This window comes from Scyliorhinus torazame, chromosome 14 (assembly GCF_047496885.1).
Source record: "Scyliorhinus torazame isolate Kashiwa2021f chromosome 14, sScyTor2.1, whole genome shotgun sequence".
Taxonomy (NCBI): domain Eukaryota; kingdom Metazoa; phylum Chordata; class Chondrichthyes; order Carcharhiniformes; family Scyliorhinidae; genus Scyliorhinus; species Scyliorhinus torazame.
Window position 1 is genome coordinate 227710520 of NC_092720.1, and position 21669 is coordinate 227732188.

At 52.6% G+C, this 21669-nt stretch overlaps 1 protein-coding gene across 1 annotated transcript in view; it reads right to left on the minus strand.

Moving 5' to 3' along the window:
- LOC140389191 (uncharacterized) overlaps positions 1–21669 on the minus strand; it is a 62171-nt gene that overhangs the window by 15378 nt on the left and 25124 nt on the right. The window contains exons 3-4 of the mRNA XM_072473354.1: positions 7095–7250; positions 25–154 (exon numbers count right to left, since the gene is read on the minus strand). Of these exons, the coding sequence (XP_072329455.1) occupies positions 25–154; positions 7095–7250 (286 nt within the window). The remainder of the gene's footprint in view (positions 1–24; positions 155–7094; positions 7251–21669) is intronic.

Consider the following 21669-nt stretch of genomic DNA (forward strand, 5'->3'; position numbering starts at 1 on the left):
CTCGCGACGTTTCCCAGTCCGTACCTGCGTGCGGGAGGTGAGGGCAGTAACGGCGGACCAGCTGACACAGCGCGTCCACGTCGACCATCTTCGCTAGGCCCTGCGAGTCCGCATCCACTCTGCAAGGGACCTGGCCAGGACTGCTCACTCCATTCTAAAACACCGGGTTTCAAATTAACAGCAGGTTAGCGAGAGGCTTTAAAACTCCGAGCCTCCCCCTCCCACTCCAGCTGAGGCCTAACCAGTGTTTTACTCAGCCCCATCATAACCCTCCTGCTCTTATATTCTAAACCTCGTACCCATGTACCGTCTTACCCCCCTCATCTACCTGTCCCGCTGTCCTCAGGGATCTATGGACATGAACCCAGAGGCCCCTCTGTACTTCCCAGTGTCCGACCGTTCATCGTGTATTCCCGAACCTCGTTACTCCTCCCAAAACGCATCACCTCTCACTTTCCAGGGTGAAACTCCATTTGCCGTGTTCAGCCCACCTGGCCAGCACGTCTATATCGCCCAGTAATCGAAGGATTCCCTCCTCCCCATTCACAACACCACCAACGTTCGTGTCATCTGCGCATTTACTGATCAAATCCCCCCGCATTCCAGTCTCGATCATTAACGTACATTTCACACAGCACGGAGCCGGCACTGATCCCAGTGGACTGGACACAGCGAGGAGCCGGCACTGATCCCCGCGGGCAGGACACGGCGAGGAGCCGGCACTGATCCCCGCAGACAGGACATGGCGAGGAGCCGGCACTGATCCCCGCAGACAGGACATGGCGAGGAGCCGGCACTGATCCCCGCAGACAGGACATGGCGAGGAGCCGGCACTGATCCCCGCAGACAGGACACGGCGAGGAGCCGGCACCGATCCCCACGCACTGGACACGGCGAGGAGCCGGCACCGATCCCTGCGGACTGGACACAGCGAGGAGCCGGCACTGATCCCCGCGGACTGGACACAGCGAGGAGCCGGCACTGATCCCCGCGGACTGGACACAGCGAGGAGCCGGCACTGATCCCCGCGGACAGGACACGGCGAGGAGCCGGCACTGATCCCCGCGGACTGGACACAGCGAGGAGCCGGTACCGATCCCCACGGACTGGACACGGCGAGGAGCCGGCACCGATCCCCGCGGACTGGACACAGCGAGGAGCCGGCACTGATCCCCGCGGACTGGACACAGCGAGGAGCCGGCACTGATCCCAGTGGACTGGACACAGCGAGGAGCCGGCACTGATCCCCGCGGACAGGACATGGCGAGGAGCCGGCACTGATCCCCGCGGACAGGACACGGCAAGGAGCCGGCACCGATCCCTGCGGAACACCACTGGACACAGGCTACCAGTGACAAAAACACCCTTCCACCATCTCTCCCTCCCTCCTGTCACTTCGCTAATTTTTGATCCAATTTGCCCAGGATCCCATCGACCAGTCTCGCGAGTGGCACTTTGTCAAAAGTCTTACTGAATTCCATGTGGACTACACCAACCACACTACCCACATCTTAACTGGGATCCTCCTTGTGAAAGGGTGACCCCTGTTTGCAGAGTCCCTCACAAGGGGAAGCATTCTCTCAGCCTCTCCACCCTCCATCCCAGCAATCAGCTGAGTAAATTTCCAACGTGAGTCTATCCCCCCTCGAGTCAGGAGAGCAGAAATCGGTTCTCCATGCCCCGGCTGTGATCTCCCAGATACCCTGTCCTGTGGTCACAGGGCTTCCCAGGATTGATAGTCCACCCCCCTCGCAATAGCGGACAATATCCTCATCGCCTTGCCGTTCAGTATTGCACCAAGTATTGACAGTCAGAGAGATCTAGGAGCACAGGTCCACAGGTCACTGAAAGGGGCAACACAGGTGGAGAAGGTAGTCAAGAAGGCATACGGCATGCTTGCCTTCATTGGCTGGGGCATTGAGCATAAGAATTGGCAAGTCATGTTGCAGCTGTATAGAACCTTAGTTAGGCCACACTTGGAGAATAGTGTTCAATTCTGGTCGCCGCACTACCAGAAGGATGTGGAGGCTTTAGAGAGGGTGCAGAAGAGATTTACCAGAATGTTGCCTGGTATGGAGGGCATAAGCTATGAGGAGCGGTTGAATAAACCCGGTTTGTTCTCACTGGAACGAAGGAGGTTGAGGGGCGACCTGATAGAGGTATACAAAATTATGAGGGGCATAGACAGAGTGGATAGTCAGAGGCTTTTCCCCAGGGTAGAGGGGTCAATTACTAGGGGTCTTAGGTTTAAGGTGAGAGGGGCAAGGTTTAGAGTAGATGTACGAGGCAAGTTTTTTTACACAGAGGGTAGTGGGTGCCTGGAACTCGCTACCGGAGGAGGTGGTGGAAGCAGGGACGATAGTGACATTTAAGGGGCATCTTGACAAATACATGAATAGGATGGGAATAGAGGGATATGGACCCAGGAAGTGTAGAAGATTGTAGTTTAGTCGGGCAGCATGGTCGGCACGGGCTTGGAGGGCCGAAGGGCCTGTTCCTGTGCTGTACTTTTCTTTGTTGTAAAATCCCCCCAGTGCAGAAGGAGGCCATTCTGCCCATCGAGTCTGCACCGGCCCCTCGAATGAGCATGCTGGGACAAATTAACACGGCCAATCCACCTAACCTGTACATCCCTGGACACTAAGGGACAATTTATCACGGCCAATCCACCTAACCTGCACATCCCTGGACACTAAGGGACAATTTATCACGGCCAATCCCCCTAACCTGTACATCCCTGGACACTAAGGGACAATTTAACACGGCCAATCCACCTAACCTGTACATCCCTGGACACTAAGGGACAATTTAACACAGCCAATCCACCTAACCTGCACATCCCTGGACACTAAGGGACAATTTAACACGGCCAATCCACCTAACCTGTACATCCCTGGACACTAAGGGACAATTTATCACGGCCAATCCCCCTAACCTGCACATCCCTGGACACTAAGGGACAATTTAACACGGCCAATCCACCTAACCTGTACATCCCTGGACACTAAGGGACAATTTATCACGGCCAATCCACCTAAACTGTACATCCCTGGATACTAAGGGACAATTTAACACGGCCAATCCTGTACATCTTTGGGCTGCGGGAGGAAAGCGGAGCACCCGGAGGAAACCCAGACCGGGAGCTGTGAGGCAGCAGTGCTAACCACTGCGCTGCCCACCTTCACCCCATTTTTCGTTTCTTCCATTAAATCGGTTTTCCACTTGCCATTCCCCCCCCCCCCAATCCCACTTTTGGGCCTTCAGTTCCCTGTTGCCCTTTGACCTGCTCACCGTTTGATCTCCCATTGACACATTCCAACCTCTTTTTGCGCCACCATCCGCTGTCTTCATCGCCGTGATCACCACCATTTACATTCCCATTGTGTCTCTGTCCTTGACATCTTTGTCAATCTCCACCGATCACCGGACCCCCTATCCAGGAGCAGGGTGAGGCCTTTCAGCCCTTCGAGCCCGCTCCGCCATTCATCACCATCATGGCTGATCATCCAACTCAATAGCCTCATCCTGCTCTCTCCCCATATCCTTCGATCCCATTCTCCCCAAGTGAAATATATTCAATGTTTCAGCATCAACTACTTCCTGTGGGAATGAATTCCACAGGCTCACCACTCGTGAAGAAATGTCTCCTTATCTCTGTCCGAAATGGTTTACCCTGAATCCTCAGACTGTGACCCCTGGTTCTGGACACCCCCACCATCGGGAACATCCTTCCTGCATCGACACGTTACCCAGGCGGACAGTACAAGTCAAACAAGGTCAGAAGTCAAACAAGATTCTGATAAAACATTTTCAGAAATATCTTGTATCTCTGTCACGCTGAAAAAGTACCGCTAACTTCACCTCAGTACAAAGGTATACAAGGACCGTGACGGATATGACCCAAAAAAGTGAGTTATCAAATGTGCCTCAAAGCAGAGGCATCCAGCCCGACCTCACTCGGCGCCTCGAGGTGATCGTTCAGAGTGGGGTTCCCCGCTGTGGGGTATTCGAGTCAACATTCCGCCGTGTCCACGAAACAGAGTCCTTGGACAGCGACATGTCGGACATCCCGGTGCGGTGGGGATGATGGACTTGGCATGCAGGTACCTCTGGTGGGCAGGATTAGATTTCCAAATTGAGGAGAAGGTGGGGCTGTGCCAATCCTGCCGCACATTAAGGAATGTTCCGCCTCACGTCTGGAATAGGTGACACAGCCGTGACGGAGAATTCATCTCGACCGCTGGTCCAATCGGAGGGTATATGTTCCTAGCGATGGTCGACACACACAATGGGCAGAAGCTGTGGTCAGGGAATTGACGACAACCAAACAGTTAATGGGCCGCGAGACAAGGTCAGTCGCAAGTTTTGGAATGCAGGAGCAATAATGGGATTCAATTTACATCAACAGAGTTCAGATTGACCAGAAACTGAACTGGGCCCAGCCACATTAATACTGTGGCTACCAGGGCAGGTCAGAGGCTGGGAATCCTGCGGAGAGCAACTCGCCTCCTGACCCCCCCCCCCCCCCAAAGTCTGTCCACCATCTACAAGTCACAAGTCAGGAGTGCGATGGAAAACTCTCCACTTGCCTGGATGAGCTCAGCTCCAACAACACTCGAGAAGCTCCACACCATCCCGGACAAAGCAGCCCCGCTTGATTGGCGTCCCTTCCACAAACATTCACTCCCTCCCCCTCCGATGGACAGTGTCAGCCGTGTGCTCCATCGACAAGATTCACTGCAGGAGCTCACCGAGGTTCCTCAGGCAGCACCTTCCAGACCCACGGCCACCATCATCTAGAAGGACAAGAGCAGCAGATACCTGGGATCACCCCCACCTGGAGGTTCCCCTCCAAGTCACTCCCCATCCCGACTGGGAAATATATCGGCCGTTCCTTCAGTGTCGCCGGGTCCAAATCCCGGAGCTCCCTCCCTAACAGCACGGTGGGTGTACCTACACCTCCGGGACTGCAGCGGCTTCAAGACGGCAGCTCAGCACCACCTTGACAAGGGGCAATTAGGGATGGGGAATAAATGTTGGCCTACCCAGCGACCCCCACATCCCGTAAATGAATAATCACAAAATTCCGACTCTTCACATCATTTACAATTTTGGAAATTGTCAGGTGACCCCATCAGACACCGATGGTAAGCAAGCAAACCCGAAGATTGGAGTCTTTAACCGGGGAGAAGGTGGGAATTGTGCTGCTATACATCACTGTAAGTACACAAAGGGTTAATGTACATACACTACACCTAGCGAGACACCAGAGACATGACACACAGGCAGTCAACCAATAGGTCAGTAAGATAGGACACGACCAATGGGCATTCACGATACACAGAGGTGACACTACCACAGGGGGGCATTACACCAACCCATATAAAAGGACACAGCACACATGCTCAGTCTCTTTCCAGTGGAGACACTCAGTGAGTACAGACACAGGGTTGATTGAACATCACACCCACCACGTGGATTGTAGCAGACTGGTTAGTCACTCTGAGTAGCGTAGAGCTCAAGTAGGAGAATTGTGAACAGTTTAATAAACGTGTTAAAGCTATCTCCAAGTCTGAACCTTCCCTAGTCAGAGTGCACATCAAGGACGCAGCGTATGCTACGACAAGAGCATAACAAAACGGGAATTATACCACAAGTGCAAAACCGGACTCCAGATATCATTCCAGCCAAGCCAGGTGCGATATCATACACACTCCAAACAGAAGAGGAACAGGTTTGGGGTCGGAACACTAGCCAGTTGTGAGCTTCAGAAAAGTGAATGGGCGGCGTCTTCACCAGGAATATTCACAGCGCAGCAGGCGGACACCTCCGTGATCCCAAAGAGCCAAACTCCTCAAGGTCGGATATTACCAAACGAGAGAGATGTCCGCCCACAGGATTGCCCCTCGTGACCATGTGATGCAAGTGTCAGCACTGAAATGAAATGAAACGAAACGAAAATCGCTGATTGTCACAAGTCGGCTTCAAATGAAGTTACTGTGAAAAGCCCCTAGTCGCCACATTCCGGCGCCTGTTCGGGAAGGGGTGTGATGTATTCAAGTGACACTATTGGCTGGTGAAATGTCACGTGATACGCAGTGACATCAGCAGAGGGCCTCCGGGGTCTGGGGATGGGAGGAGCCCACCCCCTTGCCCCGCAGCAGCGACAACTCTTAATAAACCCGGCGCTACGGTTCTACAAAGTTCCAGGGTGAGGCACCTCCGAGGTGGGAAGGGGGAAGATGGAGGAGGGAGACGCTGCCGAAGTGGTAGATGGGGGTTTTCAGAAGACATTTGATAAAGTGCTCCACAACAGACTGTGAGCGAATACCTAGCTCATGAAATGAAAGGAAAAGCAGAGACGTGGATAAGAAGTCGGCGGGAAACAGAGAAGTGATAAGCGGTTGTTTTCCAGATTAGTGGAAGGTTTTTGCTGGAACTCCCCCGAGGTCAGTGTTGGGACTCTCCCTCTTCCTGACTGATATTAATGACCGTGTATCTGGTGTTCAGCGTGAAGACTGAAAACTCTGTTGACTGTGTTGAGGATAATCTTTAACTCCAAAGGGATGTGGACACAGAATCCCTGGAATCCATAGAGTGCAAAAAGAGGCCATTCAGCTCATGGAGTCTGTACCGACCCTCTGACACAGCCACCCCCACCCAGGCCCACTCCCCAGCCCTACCCTCGTAACCCTCACCGAACCGATTTGGACACTAAGGGGCAATAGAAGCACCCGCAGGAATTTGCAGTTGTACACGGGTGAGGTAGAGGGGTCGAAGATCCCGAGGAGGTACGGTCAGGGAGAATAGCGAGGGCCCACTCAAGGGCCGCCGGAACGGGCTCAAAATAATCAGCGGGAGGAGTAAAGCGATGTGAGAAAAGGTTATTCGAGAGGGGAAGTGGCTTGTTATCCGGAGAGAGAGAGAGAGAGAGAGAACGTGCGAGGTTACGGGCAGAACTGGTGTCTCGGTCACCTTCCCCTCACACCTCCCCAGATCGAACCTGGCCCACCCCGCCAGACAATACAGCAGCGAGAGGGAACACGAACAAGGCCATCAGAACTGATCAAACTCCAGCAGCCCCCCCCCCGTACCGTCTCAATCCGGGAGAGCAAGGCCAAGTCCAGGCGGCCTGCGGGATCCGGTCCCATCGAGGGGAGATGCGGGATTGAAGACACAAGCAAGTCCAGACGGAGGCAGGCGTGGATCCAAAGGCCAATCAGACTGTCTTTTACAGCTCGGTGCTCCACCTGAGAGAGACAGGAGGAGTAACGGAGTGAGGACGCGGTGGGTAACAGAGACAGAGACACACACAGAGCCGACTGTGGGTAACACAGACAGAGACAGAGACACACACAGAGCTGACTGTGGGTAACACAGACAGAGACACACACAGAGCCGACTGTGGGTAACACAGACAGGGACACACACAGAGCTGACTGTGGGTAACAGAGACAGAGACACACACAGAGCTGACTGTGGGTAACACAGACAGAGACAGAGACACACACAGAGCTGACTGTGGGTAACAGACAGAGACAGAGACACACACAGAGCCGACTGTGGGTAACACAGACAGAGACAGAGACACACACAGAGCTGACTGTGGGTAACAGAGACAGAGACACACACAGAGCCGACTGTGGGTAACACAGACAGAGACAGAGACACACACAGAGCTGACTGTGGGTAACACAGACAGAGACAGGAGACACACACAGAGCTGACTGTGGGTAACACAGACAGAGACACACACAGAGCTGACTGTGGGTAACACAGACAGAGACACACACAGAGCCGACTGTGGGTAACACAGACAGAGACAGAGACACACACAGAGCTGACTGTGGGTAACACAGACAGAGACACACACAGAGCCGACTGTGGGTAACAGAGACAGAGACACACACAGAGCCGACTGTGGGTAACACAGACAGAGACAGAGACACACACAGAGCTGACTGTGGGTAACAGAGACAGAGACAGGAGACACACACAGAGCCGACTGTGGGTAACACAGACAGAGACACACACAGAGCTGACTATGGGTAACAGAGACAGAGACAGAGACACACACAGAGCTGACTGTGGGTAACACAGACAGAGACAGAGACACACACAGAGCTGACTGTGGGTAACACAGACAGAGACAGGAGACACACACAGAGCTGACTGTGGGTAACAGAGACAGAGACAGAGACACACACAGAGCCGACTGTGGGTAACAGAGACAGAGACACACACAGAGCTGACTGTGGGTAACACAGACAGAGACAGAGACACACACAGAGCTGACTGTGGGTAACACAGACAGAGACAGAGACACACACAGAGCTGACTGTGGGTAACACAGACAGAGACAGAGACACACACGGAGCTGACTGTGGGTAACACAGACAGAGACAGGAGACACACACAGAGCCGACTGTGGTTAACACAGACAGAGACACACACAGAGCTGACTGTGGGTAACACAGACAGAGACAGAGACACACACAGAGCTGACTGTGGGTAACACAGACAGAGACAGAGACACACACACAGCTGACTGTGGGTAACACAGACAGAGACACACACACAGCTGACTGTGGGTAACACAGACAGAGACACACACAGAGCTGACTGTGGGTAACACAGACAGAGACAGAGACACACACAGAGCTGACTGTGGGTAACACAGACAGAGACACACACAGAGCTGACTGTGGGTAACAGAGACAGAGACACACACAGAGCCGACTGTGGGTAACATAGACAGAGACAGAGACACACACGGAGCTGACTGTGGGTAACAGAGACAGAGACACACACAGAGCCGACTGTGGGTAACATAGACAGAGACACACACACAGCTGACTGTGGGTAACAGAGACAGAGACAGGAGACACACACAGAGCTGACTGTGGGTAACATAGACAGAGACACACACACAGCTGACTGTGGGTAACACAGACAGAGACACACACAGAGCTGACTGTGGGTAACACAGACAGAGACACACACAGAGCTGACTGTGGGTAACAGAGACAGAGACACACACAGAGCCGACTGTGGGTAACATAGACAGAGACACACACACAGCTGACTGTGGGTAACACAGACAGAGACACACACAGAGCTGACTGTGGGTAACAGAGACAGAGACACACACACAGCTGACTGTGGGTAACACAGACAGAGACACACACACAGCTGACTGTGGGTAACACAGACAGAGACAGGAGACACACACAGAGCCGACTGTGTGTAACACAGACAGAGACACACACAGAGCTGACTGTGGGTAACACAGACAGAGACAGAGACACACACAGAGCTGACTGTGTGTAACACAGACAGAGAGAGAGACACACACAGAGCTGACTGTGGGTAACACAGACAGAGACAGAGACACACACAGAGCCGACTGTGGGCAACACAGACAGAGACACACACAGAGCCGACTGTGGGTAACACAGACAGAGACAGGAGACACACACAGAGCTGACTGTGGGTAACAGAGACAGAGACACACACAGAGCCGACTGTGGGTAACAGAGACAGTAGACACACGCAGAGCCGACTGTGCGTAACACAGACAGAGACACACACAGAGCTGACTGTGGGTAACACAGACAGAGACACACACAGAGCTGACTGTGGGTAACAGAGACAGAGACAGAGACACACACAGAGCTGACTGTGGGTAACAGAGACAGAGACACACACAGAGCCGACTGTGGGTAACACAGACAGAGACACACACAGAGCCGACTGTGGGTAACACAGACAGAGACAGGAGACACACACAGAGCTGACTGTGGGTAACAGAGACAGAGACACACACAGAGCCGACTGTGGGTAACAGAGACAGAGACACACACAGAGCCGACTGTGGGTAACAGAGACAGAGACACACACAGAGCTGACTGTGGGTAATACAGACAGGGACACACACAGAGCTGACTGTGGGTAACAGATACAGAGACACACACAGAGCTGACTGTGGGTAACACAGACAGGGACACACACAGAGCTGACTGTGGGTAACACAGACAGAGACACACACAGAGCCGACTGTGGGTAACAGAGACAGAGACACACACAGAGCTGACTGTGGGTAACAGAGACAGAGACACACACAGAGCTGACTGTGGGTAACAGAGACAGAGACAGAGACACACACAGAGCTGACTGTGGGTAACAGAGACAGAGACACACACAGAGCCGACTGTGGGTAACACAGACAGAGACACACACAGAGCCGACTGTGGGTAACACAGACAGGGACACACACAGAGCTGACTGTGGGTAACACAGACAGAGACACACACAGAGCTGACTGTGGGTAACACAGACAGAGACAGAGACACACACAGAGCTGACTGTGGGTAACAGACAGAGACAGAGACACACACAGAGCTGACTGTGGGTAACAGAGACAGAGACACACACAGAGCCGACTGTGGGTAACACAGACAGAGACAGAGACACACACAGAGCTGACTGTGGGTAACACAGACAGAGACAGGAGACACACACAGAGCTGACTGTGGGTAACACAGACAGAGACACACACAGAGCTGACTGTGGGTAACACAGACAGAGACACACACAGAGCCGACTGTGGGTAACACAGACAGAGACAGAGACACACACAGAGCTGACTGTGGGTAACACAGACAGAGACACACACAGTGCCGACTGTGGGTAACAGAGACAGAGACACACACAGAGCCGACTGTGGGTAACACAGACAGAGACAGAGACACACACAGAGCTGACTGTGGGTAACAGAGACAGAGACAGGAGACACACACAGAGCCGACTGTGGGTAACACAGACAGAGACACACACAGAGCTGACTATGGGTAACAGAGACAGAGACAGAGACACACACAGAGCTGACTGTGGGTAACACAGACAGAGACAGAGACACACACAGAGCTGACTGTGGGTAACACAGACAGAGACAGGAGACACACACAGAGCTGACTGTGGGTAACAGAGACAGAGACAGAGACACACACAGAGCCGACTGTGGGTAACAGAGACAGAGACACACACAGAGCTGACTGTGGGTAACACAGACAGAGACACACACAGAGCTGACTGTGGGTAACACAGACAGAGACAGAGACACACACAGAGCTGACTGTGGGTAACACAGACAGAGACAGAGACACACACAGAGCTGACTGTGGGTAACACAGACAGAGACAGAGACACACACGGAGCTGACTGTGGGTAACACAGACAGAGACAGGAGACACACACAGAGCCGACTGTGGTTAACACAGACAGAGACACACACAGAGCTGACTGTGGGTAACACAGACAGAGACAGAGACACACACAGAGCTGACTGTGGGTAACACAGACAGAGACAGAGACACACACAGAGCTGACTGTGGGTAACACAGACAGAGACAGAGACACACACACAGCTGACTGTGGGTAACACAGACAGAGACACACACAGAGCTGACTGTGGGTAACACAGACAGAGACAGAGACACACACAGAGCTGACTGTGGGTAACACAGACAGAGACACACACAGAGCTGACTGTGGGTAACAGAGACAGAGACACACACAGAGCCGACTGTGGGTAACATAGACAGAGACAGAGACACACACGGAGCTGACTGTGGGTGACAGAGACAGAGACACACACACAGCTGACTGTGGGTAACAGAGACAGAGACAGGAGACACACACAGAGCTGACTGTGGGTAACACAGACAGAGACACACACAGAGCCGACTGTGGGTAACATAGACAGAGACACACACACAGCTGACTGTGGGTAACACAGACAGAGACACACACAGAGCTGACTGTGGGTAACAGAGACAGAGACACACACACAGCTGACTGTGGGTAACACAGACAGAGACACACACAGAGCTGACTGTGGGTAACACAGACAGAGACAGGAGACACACACACAGCTGACTGTGGGTAACACAGACAGAGACAGGAGACACACACAGAGCCGACTGTGTGTAACACAGACAGAGACACACACAGAGCTGACTGTGGGTAACACAGACAGAGACAGAGACACACACAGAGCTGACTGTGTGTAACACAGACAGAGAGAGAGACACACACAGAGCTGACTGTGGGTAACACAGACAGAGACAGAGACACACACAGAGCCGACTGTGGGCAACACAGACAGAGACACACACAGAGCCGACTGTGGGTAACACAGACAGAGACAGGAGACACACACAGAGCTGACTGTGGGTAACAGAGACAGAGACACACACAGAGCCGACTGTGGGTAACAGAGACAGTAGACACACGCAGAGCCGACTGTGCGTAACACAGACAGAGACACACACAGAGCTGACTGTGGGTAACACAGACAGAGACACACACAGAGCTGACTGTGGGTAACAGAGACAGAGACAGAGACACACACAGAGCTGACTGTGGGTAACAGAGACAGAGACACACACAGAGCCGACTGTGGGTAACAGAGACAGAGACAGAGACACACACAGAGCCGACTGTGGGTAACACAGACAGAGACACACACAGAGCCGACTGTGGGTAACACAGACAGAGACAGGAGACACACACAGAGCTGACTGTGGGTAACAGAGACAGAGACACACACAGAGCCGACTGTGGGTAACAGAGACAGAGACACACACAGAGCCGACTGTGGGTAACAGAGACAGAGACACACACAGAGCTGACTGTGGGTAACACAGACAGGGACACACACACAGCTGACTGTGGGTAACAGATACAGAGACACACACAGAGCTGACTGTGGGTAACACAGACAGGGACACACACACAGCTGACTGTGGGTAACACAGACAGAGACACACACAGAGCCGACTGTGGGTAACAGAGACAGAGACACACACAGAGCTGACTGTGGGTAACAGAGACAGAGACAGAGCCACACACAGAGCTGACTGTGGGTAACAGAGACAGAGACAGAGACACACACAGAGCTGACTGTGGGTAACAGAGACAGAGACAGAGACACACACAGAGCTGACTGTGGGTAACAGAGACAGAGACACACACAGAGCCGACTGTGGGTAACACAGACAGAGACACACACACAGCTGACTGTGGGTAACAGAGACAGAGACAGAGACACACACAGAGCTGACTGTGGGTAACAGAGACAGAGACACACACAGAGCCGACTGTGGGTAACAGAGACAGGGACAGGAGACACACACAGAGCTGACTGTGGGTAACAGAGACAGAGACACACACAGAGCTGACTGTGGGTAACACAGACAGAGACACACACAGAGCTGACTGTGGGTAACACAGACAGAGACACACACAGAGCCGACTGTGGGTAACAGAGACAGAGACACACACAGAGCTGACTGTGGGTAACAGAGACAGAGACAGAGACACACACACAGCTGACTGTGGGTAACAGAGACAGAGACAGAGACACACACAGAGCTGACTGTGGGTAACAGAGACAGAGACACACACAGAGCCGACTGTGGGTAACAGAGACAGGGACAGGAGACACACACAGAGCTGACTGTGGGTAACAGAGACAGAGACACACACAGAGCTGACTGTGGGTAACACAGACAGAGACACACACAGAGCTGACTGTGGGTAACACAGACAGAGACAGAGACACACACAGAGCTGACTGTGGGTAACACAGACAGAGACACACACAGAGCTGACTGTGGGTAACACAGACAGAGACACACACAGAGCCGACTGTGGGTAACACAGACAGAGACACACACAGAGCTGACTGTGGGTAACACAGACAGAGACAGGAGACACACACAGAGCTGACTGTGGGTAACACAGACAGAGACACACACAGAGCTGACTGTGGGTAACACAGACAGAGACACACACAGAGCTGACTGTGGGTAACACAGACAGAGACACACACACAGCTGACTGTGGGTAACACAGATAGAGACACACACAGAGCTGACTGTGGGTAACAGAGACAGAGACAGAGACACACACAGAGCCGACTGTGGGTAACAGAGACAGAGACAGAGACACACACAGAGCCGACTGTGGGTAACAGAGACAGGGACAGGAGACACACACAGAGCCGACTGTGGGTAACACAGACAGAGAAACACGCACAGCTGACTGTGGGTAACAGAGACAGAGATAGAGACACACACAGAGCCGACTGTGGGTAACACAGACAGGGACAGGAGACACACACAGAGCCGACTGTGGGCAACACAGACAGAGACACACACACAGCTGACTGTGGGTAACAGAGACAGAGACAGAGACACACACAGAGCCGACTGTGGGTAACACAGACAGAGACAGAGACACACACAGAGCTGACTGTGGGTAACAGAGACAAAGACAGGAGACACACACAGAGCCGACTGTGGGTAACACAGACAGAGACACACACAGAGCCGACTGTGGGTAACACAGTCAGGGACACACACAGAGCCGACTGTGGGTAACACAGACAGAGACAGAGACACACACAGAGCTGACTGTGGGTAACAGAGACAGAGACAGAGACACACACAGAGCCGACTGTGGGTAACACAGACAGTGACACACACAGAGCCGACTGTGGGTAACACAGACAGGGACACACACAGAGCCGACTGTGGGTAACACAGACAGAGACAGAGACACACACAGAGCTGACTGTGGGTAACAGAGACAGAGACACACACAGAGCCGACTGTGGGTAACACAGACAGAGACAGAGATACACACAGAGCTGACTGTGGGTAACAGAGACAGAGACAGGAGACACACACAGAGCAGACTGTGGGTAACACAGACAGAGACACACACAGAGCCGACTGTGGGTAACACAGACAGGGACACACACAGAGCTGACTGTGGGTAACAGAGACAGAGACACACACAGAGCTGACTGTGGGTAACACAGACAGAGACAGAGACACACACAGAGCTGACTGTGGGTAACAGACAGAGACAGAGACACACACAGAGCCGACTGTGGGTAACACAGACAGAGACAGAGACACACACAGAGCTGACTGTGGGTAACAGAGACAGAGACACACACAGAGCCGACTGTGGGTAACACAGACAGAGACAGAGACACACACAGAGCTGACTGTGGGTAACACAGACAGAGACAGGAGACACACACAGAGCTGACTGTGGGTAACACAGACAGAGACACACACAGAGCTGACTGTGGGTAACACAGAGACACACACAGAGCCGACTGTGGGTAACACAGACAGAGACACACACAGAGCTGACTGTGGGTAACAGAGACAGAGACAGAGACACACACAGAGCTGACTGTGGGTAACACAGACAGAGACAGAGACACACACAGAGCTGACTGTGGGTAACAGAGACAGAGACAGAGACACACACAGAGCCGACTGTGGGTAACAGAGACAGAGACACACACTGAGCTGACTGTGGGTAACACAGACAGAGACAGGAGACACACACAGAGCCGACTGTGGTTAACACAGACAGAGACACACACAGAGCTGACTGTGGGTAACACAGACAGAGACAGAGACACACACAGAGCTGACTGTGGGTAACACAGACAGAGACAGAGACACACACAGAGCTGACTGTGGGTAACACAGACAGAGACAGAGACACACACAGAGCTGACTGTGGGTAACACAGACAGAGACACACACACAGCTGACTGTGGGTAACACAGACAGAGACAGAGACACACACAGAGCTGACTGTGGGTAACACAGACAGAGACACACACAGAGCTGACTGTGGGTAACAGAGACAGAGACACACACAGAGCCGACTGTGGGTAACATAGACAGAGACACACACGGAGCTGACTGTGGGTAACAGAGACAGAGACACACACAGAGCCGACTGTGGGTAACATAGACAGAGACACACACACAGCTGACTGTGGGTAACAGAGACAGAGACAGGAGACACACACAGAGCTGACTGTGGGTAACAGAGACAGAGACACACACAGAGCCGACTGTGGGTAACATAGACAGAGACACACACACAGCTGACTGTGGGTAACACAGACAGAGACACACACAGAGCTGACTGTGGGTAACACAGACAGAGACACACACAGAGCTGACTGTGGGTAACACAGACAGAGACACACACAGAGCCGACTGTGGGTAACATAGACAGAGACACACACACAGCTGACTGTGGGTAACAGAGACAGAGACACACACACAGCTGACTGTGGGTAACACAGACAGAGACACACACAGAGCTGACTGTGGGTAACACAGACAGAGACAGGAGACACACACACAGCTGACTGTGGGTAACACAGACAGAGACAGGAGACACACACAGAGCCGACTGTGTGTAACACAGACAGAGACAGAGACACACACAGAGCTGACTGTGGGTAACACAGACAGAGACAGAGACACACACAGAGCTGACTGTGTGTAACACAGACAGAGACAGAGACACACACAGAGCTGACTGTGGGTAACACAGACAGAGACAGAGACACACACAGAGCCGACTGTGGGCAACACAGACAGAGACACACACAGAGCCGACTGTGGGTAACACAGACAGAGACAGAGACACACACAGAGCTGACTGTGGGTAACAGAGACAGAGACACACACAGAGCCGACTGTGGGTAACAGAGACAGTAGACACACGCAGAGCCGACTGTGGGTAACACAGACAGAGACACACACAGAGCTGACTGTGGGTAACACAGACAGAGACACACACAGAGCTGACTGTGGGTAACAGAGACAGAGACAGAGACACACACAGAGCTGACTGTGGGTAACAGAGACAGAGACACACACAGAGCCGACTGTGGGTAACAGAGACAGAGACAGAGACACACACAGAGCCGACTGTGGGTAACACAGACAGAGACACACACAGAGCTGACTGTGGGTAACACAGACAGAGACAGAGACACACACAGAGCTGACTGTGGGTAACAGAGACAGAGACACACACAGAGCCGACTGTGGGTAACAGAGACAGAGACAGAGACACACACAGAGCTGACTGTGGGTAACAGAGACAGAGATACACACAGAGCTGACTGTGGGTAACAGAGACAGAGACAGAGACTCTCACAGAGCCGACTGTGGGTAACAGAGACAGAGACAGAGACACACACAGAGCCGACTGTGGGTAACAGAGACAGAGACACACACAGAGCTGACTGTGGGTAACAGAGACAGGAGACACACACAGAGCCGACTGTGGGTAACACAGACAGAGACAGAGACACACACAGAGCCGACTGTGGGTAACACAGACAGAGACAGAGACACACACAGAGCCGACTGTGAGTAACACAGACAGAGACACACACAGAGCCGACTGTGGGTAACAGAGACAGAGACAGAGACACACACAGAGCCGACTGTGGGTAACACAGACAGAGACACACACAGAGCCGACTGTGGGTAACAGAGACAGAGACACACACAGAGCTGACTGTGGGTAACAGAGACAGAGACACACACAGAGCCGACTGTGGGTAACAGAGACAGAGACACACACAGAGCCGACTGTGGGTAACAGAGACAGAGACACACACAGAGCCGACTGTGGGTAACACAGACAGAGACAGAGACACACACAGAGCTGACTGTGGGTAACAGAGACAGAGACACACACAGAGCCGACTGTGGGTAACAGAGACAGAGACACACACAGAGCCGACTGTGGGTAACAGAGACAGAGACACACACAGAGCCGACTGTGGGTAACACAGACAGAGACAGAGACACACACAGAGCTGACTGTGGGTAACACAGACAGAGACAGAGACACACACAGAGCTGACTGTGGGTAACACAGACAGAGACAGGAGACACACACAGAGCTGAATGTCATTCCAGATCAATCTCCACCCGTCACAAACACCAGAGACCACGTTCCAGATCAAACTCCACCTGTAATAAACACCAGAGACCACGTTCCAGATCAAACTCCACTGTCACAAACACCAGAGACCACGTTCCAGATCTAACTCCACCGTCACACACACCAGGACCACGTTCCAGATCAAACTTCATGGTCACAAACACCACAGACCACGTTCCAGATCAAACTCCACCTGTAATAAACACCAGAGACCACGTTCCAGATCAATCTCTACCCGTCACAAACACCAGAGACCATGTTCCAGATCTAACTCCACCGTCACAAACACCACAGACCACGTTCCAGATCAAACTCCACCTGTAATAAACACCAGAGACCACGTTCCAGATCAAACTCCACTGTCACAAACACCAGAGACCACGTTCCAGATCAAACTCCACCGTCACAAACACCAGGACCATGTTCCAGATCAAACTCCACAGTCACAAACACCAGAGACCACGTTCCAGATCTAACTCCACCGTCACACACACCAGGACCACGTTCCAGATCAAACTCCACCGTCACAAACACCAGGACCACGTTCCAGATCAAACTCCACCCATCACAAACACCAGAGACCACGTTCCAGATCTAACTCCACCGTCACAAACACCAGGACCATGTTCCAGATCAAACTCCACCGTCACAAACACCAGAGACCACGTTCCAGATCTAACTCCACCGTCACACACACCAGGACCACGTTCCAGATCAAACTCCACTGTCACAAACACCAGGACCACGTTCCAGATCAAACTCCACCCATCACAAACACCAGAGACCACGTTCCAGATCTAACTCCACCGTCACACACACCAGGACCACGTTCCAGATCAAACTCCACTGTCACAAACACCAGGACCACGTTCCAGATCAAACTCCACCGTCACAAACACCAGAGACCACGTTCCAGATCAAACTCCACCGTCACACACACCAGAGACCACGTTCCAGATCAAACTCCACCGTCACACACACCAGAGACCACGTTCCAGATCAAACTCCTCCTGTCACAAACACCAGAGACCACGTTCCAGATCAATCTCCACCGTCACACACACCAGAGACCACGTTCCAGTTCAAACTCCACCGTCACAAACACCAGAGACCACGTTCCAGATCAATCTCCACTGTCACAAACACCAGAGACCATGTTCCAGATCAATCTCCACCCGTCACAAACACCAGAGACCACGTTCCAGATCAAAATCCACTGTCAAACACCAGAGACCACGTTCCAGATCAAACTCCACCGTCACAAACACCAGAGACCACGTTCCAGATCAAACTCCACCGTCACAAACACCAGAGACCACGTTCCAGATCAAACTCCACCGTCACACACACCAGGACCACGTTCCAGATCAAACTCCACCGTCACACACACCAGAGACCACGTTCCAGATCAAACTCCACCGTCACACACACCAGGACCATGTTCCAGATCAAACTCCACTGTCACAAACACCAGGACCACGTTCCAGATCAAACTCCACCGTCACAAACACCAGAGACCACGTTCCAGATCAATCTCCACCCGTCACAAACACCAGAGACCATGTTCCAGATCAAACTCCACTGTCACAAACACCAGAGACCACGTTCCAGATCAAACTCCACCGTCACAAACACCAGAGACCACGTTCCAGATCAATCTCCACCCGTCACAAACACCAGAGACCACGTTCCAGATCAAACTCCACCGTCACAAACACCAGAGACCACGTTCCAGATCAAACTCCACCGTCACACACACCAGAGACCACGTTCCAGATCAAACTCCACTGTCACAAACACCAGGACCACGTTCCAGATCAAACTCCACCGTCACAAACACCAGAGACCACGTTCCAGATCAATCTCCACCCGTCACAAACACCAGAGACCACTTTCCAGATCAAACTCCACCATCACAAACACCAGAGACCATGTTCCAGATCAAACTCCACCGTCACAAACACCAGAGACCACGTTCCAGATCAACTCCACCGTCACAAACACCAGAGACCACGTTCCAGATCAACTCCACCGTCACAAACACCAGGGCCACGTTCCAGATCTAACTCCACCGTCACAAACACCAGAGACCACGTTCCAGATCAAACTCCACTTGTCACACACACCAGGACCACGTTCCAGATCAAACTCCACCGTCACAAACACCAGGACCACGTTCCAGATCAAACTCCACCATCACAAACACCAGAGACCACGTTCCAGATCAAACTCCACCGTCACAAACACCAGGACCACGTTCCAGATCAAACTCCACCGTCACAAACACCAGAGACCACGTTCTAGATCAAACTCCACTGTCACAAACACCAGAGACCACGTTCCAGATCAAACTCCACCGTCACAAACACCAGAGACCACGTTCCAGATCTAAGTCCATCACAAACACCAGAGACCACGTTCCAGATCTAACTCCACCGTCACACACACCAGAGACCACGTTCCAGATCAAACTCCACCGTCACAAACACCAGAGACCATGTTCCAGATCTAACTCCACCGTCACAAACACCACAGACCACGTTCCAGATCAAACTCCACCTGTAATAAACACCAGAGACCACGTTCCAGATCAAACTCCACTGTCACAAACACCAGAGACCACGTTCCAGATCAAACTCCACCGTCACAAACACCAGGACCATGTTCCAGATCAAACTCCACAGTCACAAACACCAGAGACCACGTTCCAGATCTAACTCCACCGTCACACACACCAGGACCACGTTCCAGATCAAACTCCACCGTCACAAACACCAGGACCACGTTCCAGATCAAACTCCACCCATCACAAACACCAGAGACCACGTTCCAGATCTAACTCCACCGTCACAAACACCAGGACCATGTTCCAGATCAAACTCCACCGTCACAAACACCAGAGACCACGTTCCAGATCTAACTCCACCGTCACACACACCAGGACCACGTTCCAGATCAAACTCCACTGTCACAAACACCAGGACCACATTCCAGATCAAACTCCACCCATCACAAACACCAGAGACCACGTTCCAGATCTAACTCCACCGTCACACACACCAGGACCACGTTCCAGATCAAACTCCACTGTCACAAACACCAGGACCACGTTCCAGATCAAACTCCACCGTCACAAACACCAGAGACCACGTTCCAGATCAAACTCCACCGTCACACACACCAGAGACCACGTTCCAGATCAAACTCCACCGTCACACACACCAGAGACCACGTTCCAGATCAAACTCCTCCTGTCACAAACACCAGAGACCACGTTCCAGATCAATCTCCACCGTCACACACACCAGAGACCACGTTCCAGATCAAACTCCACCGTCACAAACACCAGAGACCATGTTCCAGATCAAACTCCACTGTCACAAACACCAGGACCACGTTCCAGTTCAAACTCCACCGTCACAAACACCAGAGACCACGTTCCAGATCAATCTCCACTGTCACAAACACCAGAGACCATGTTCCAGATCAATCTCCACCCGTCACAAACACCAGAGACCACGTTCCAGATCAAAATCCACTGTCAAACACCAGAGACCACGTTCCAGATCAAACTCCACCGTCACAAACACCAGAGACCACGTTCCAGATCAAACTCCACCGTCACAAACACCAGAGACCACGTTCCAGATCAAACTCCACCGTCACACACACCAGGACCACGTTCCAGATCAAACTCCACCGTCACACACACCAGAGACCACGTTCCAGATCAAACTCCACCGTCACACACACCAGGACCATGTTCCAGATCAAACTCCACTGTCACAAACACCAGGACCACGTTCCAGATCAAAC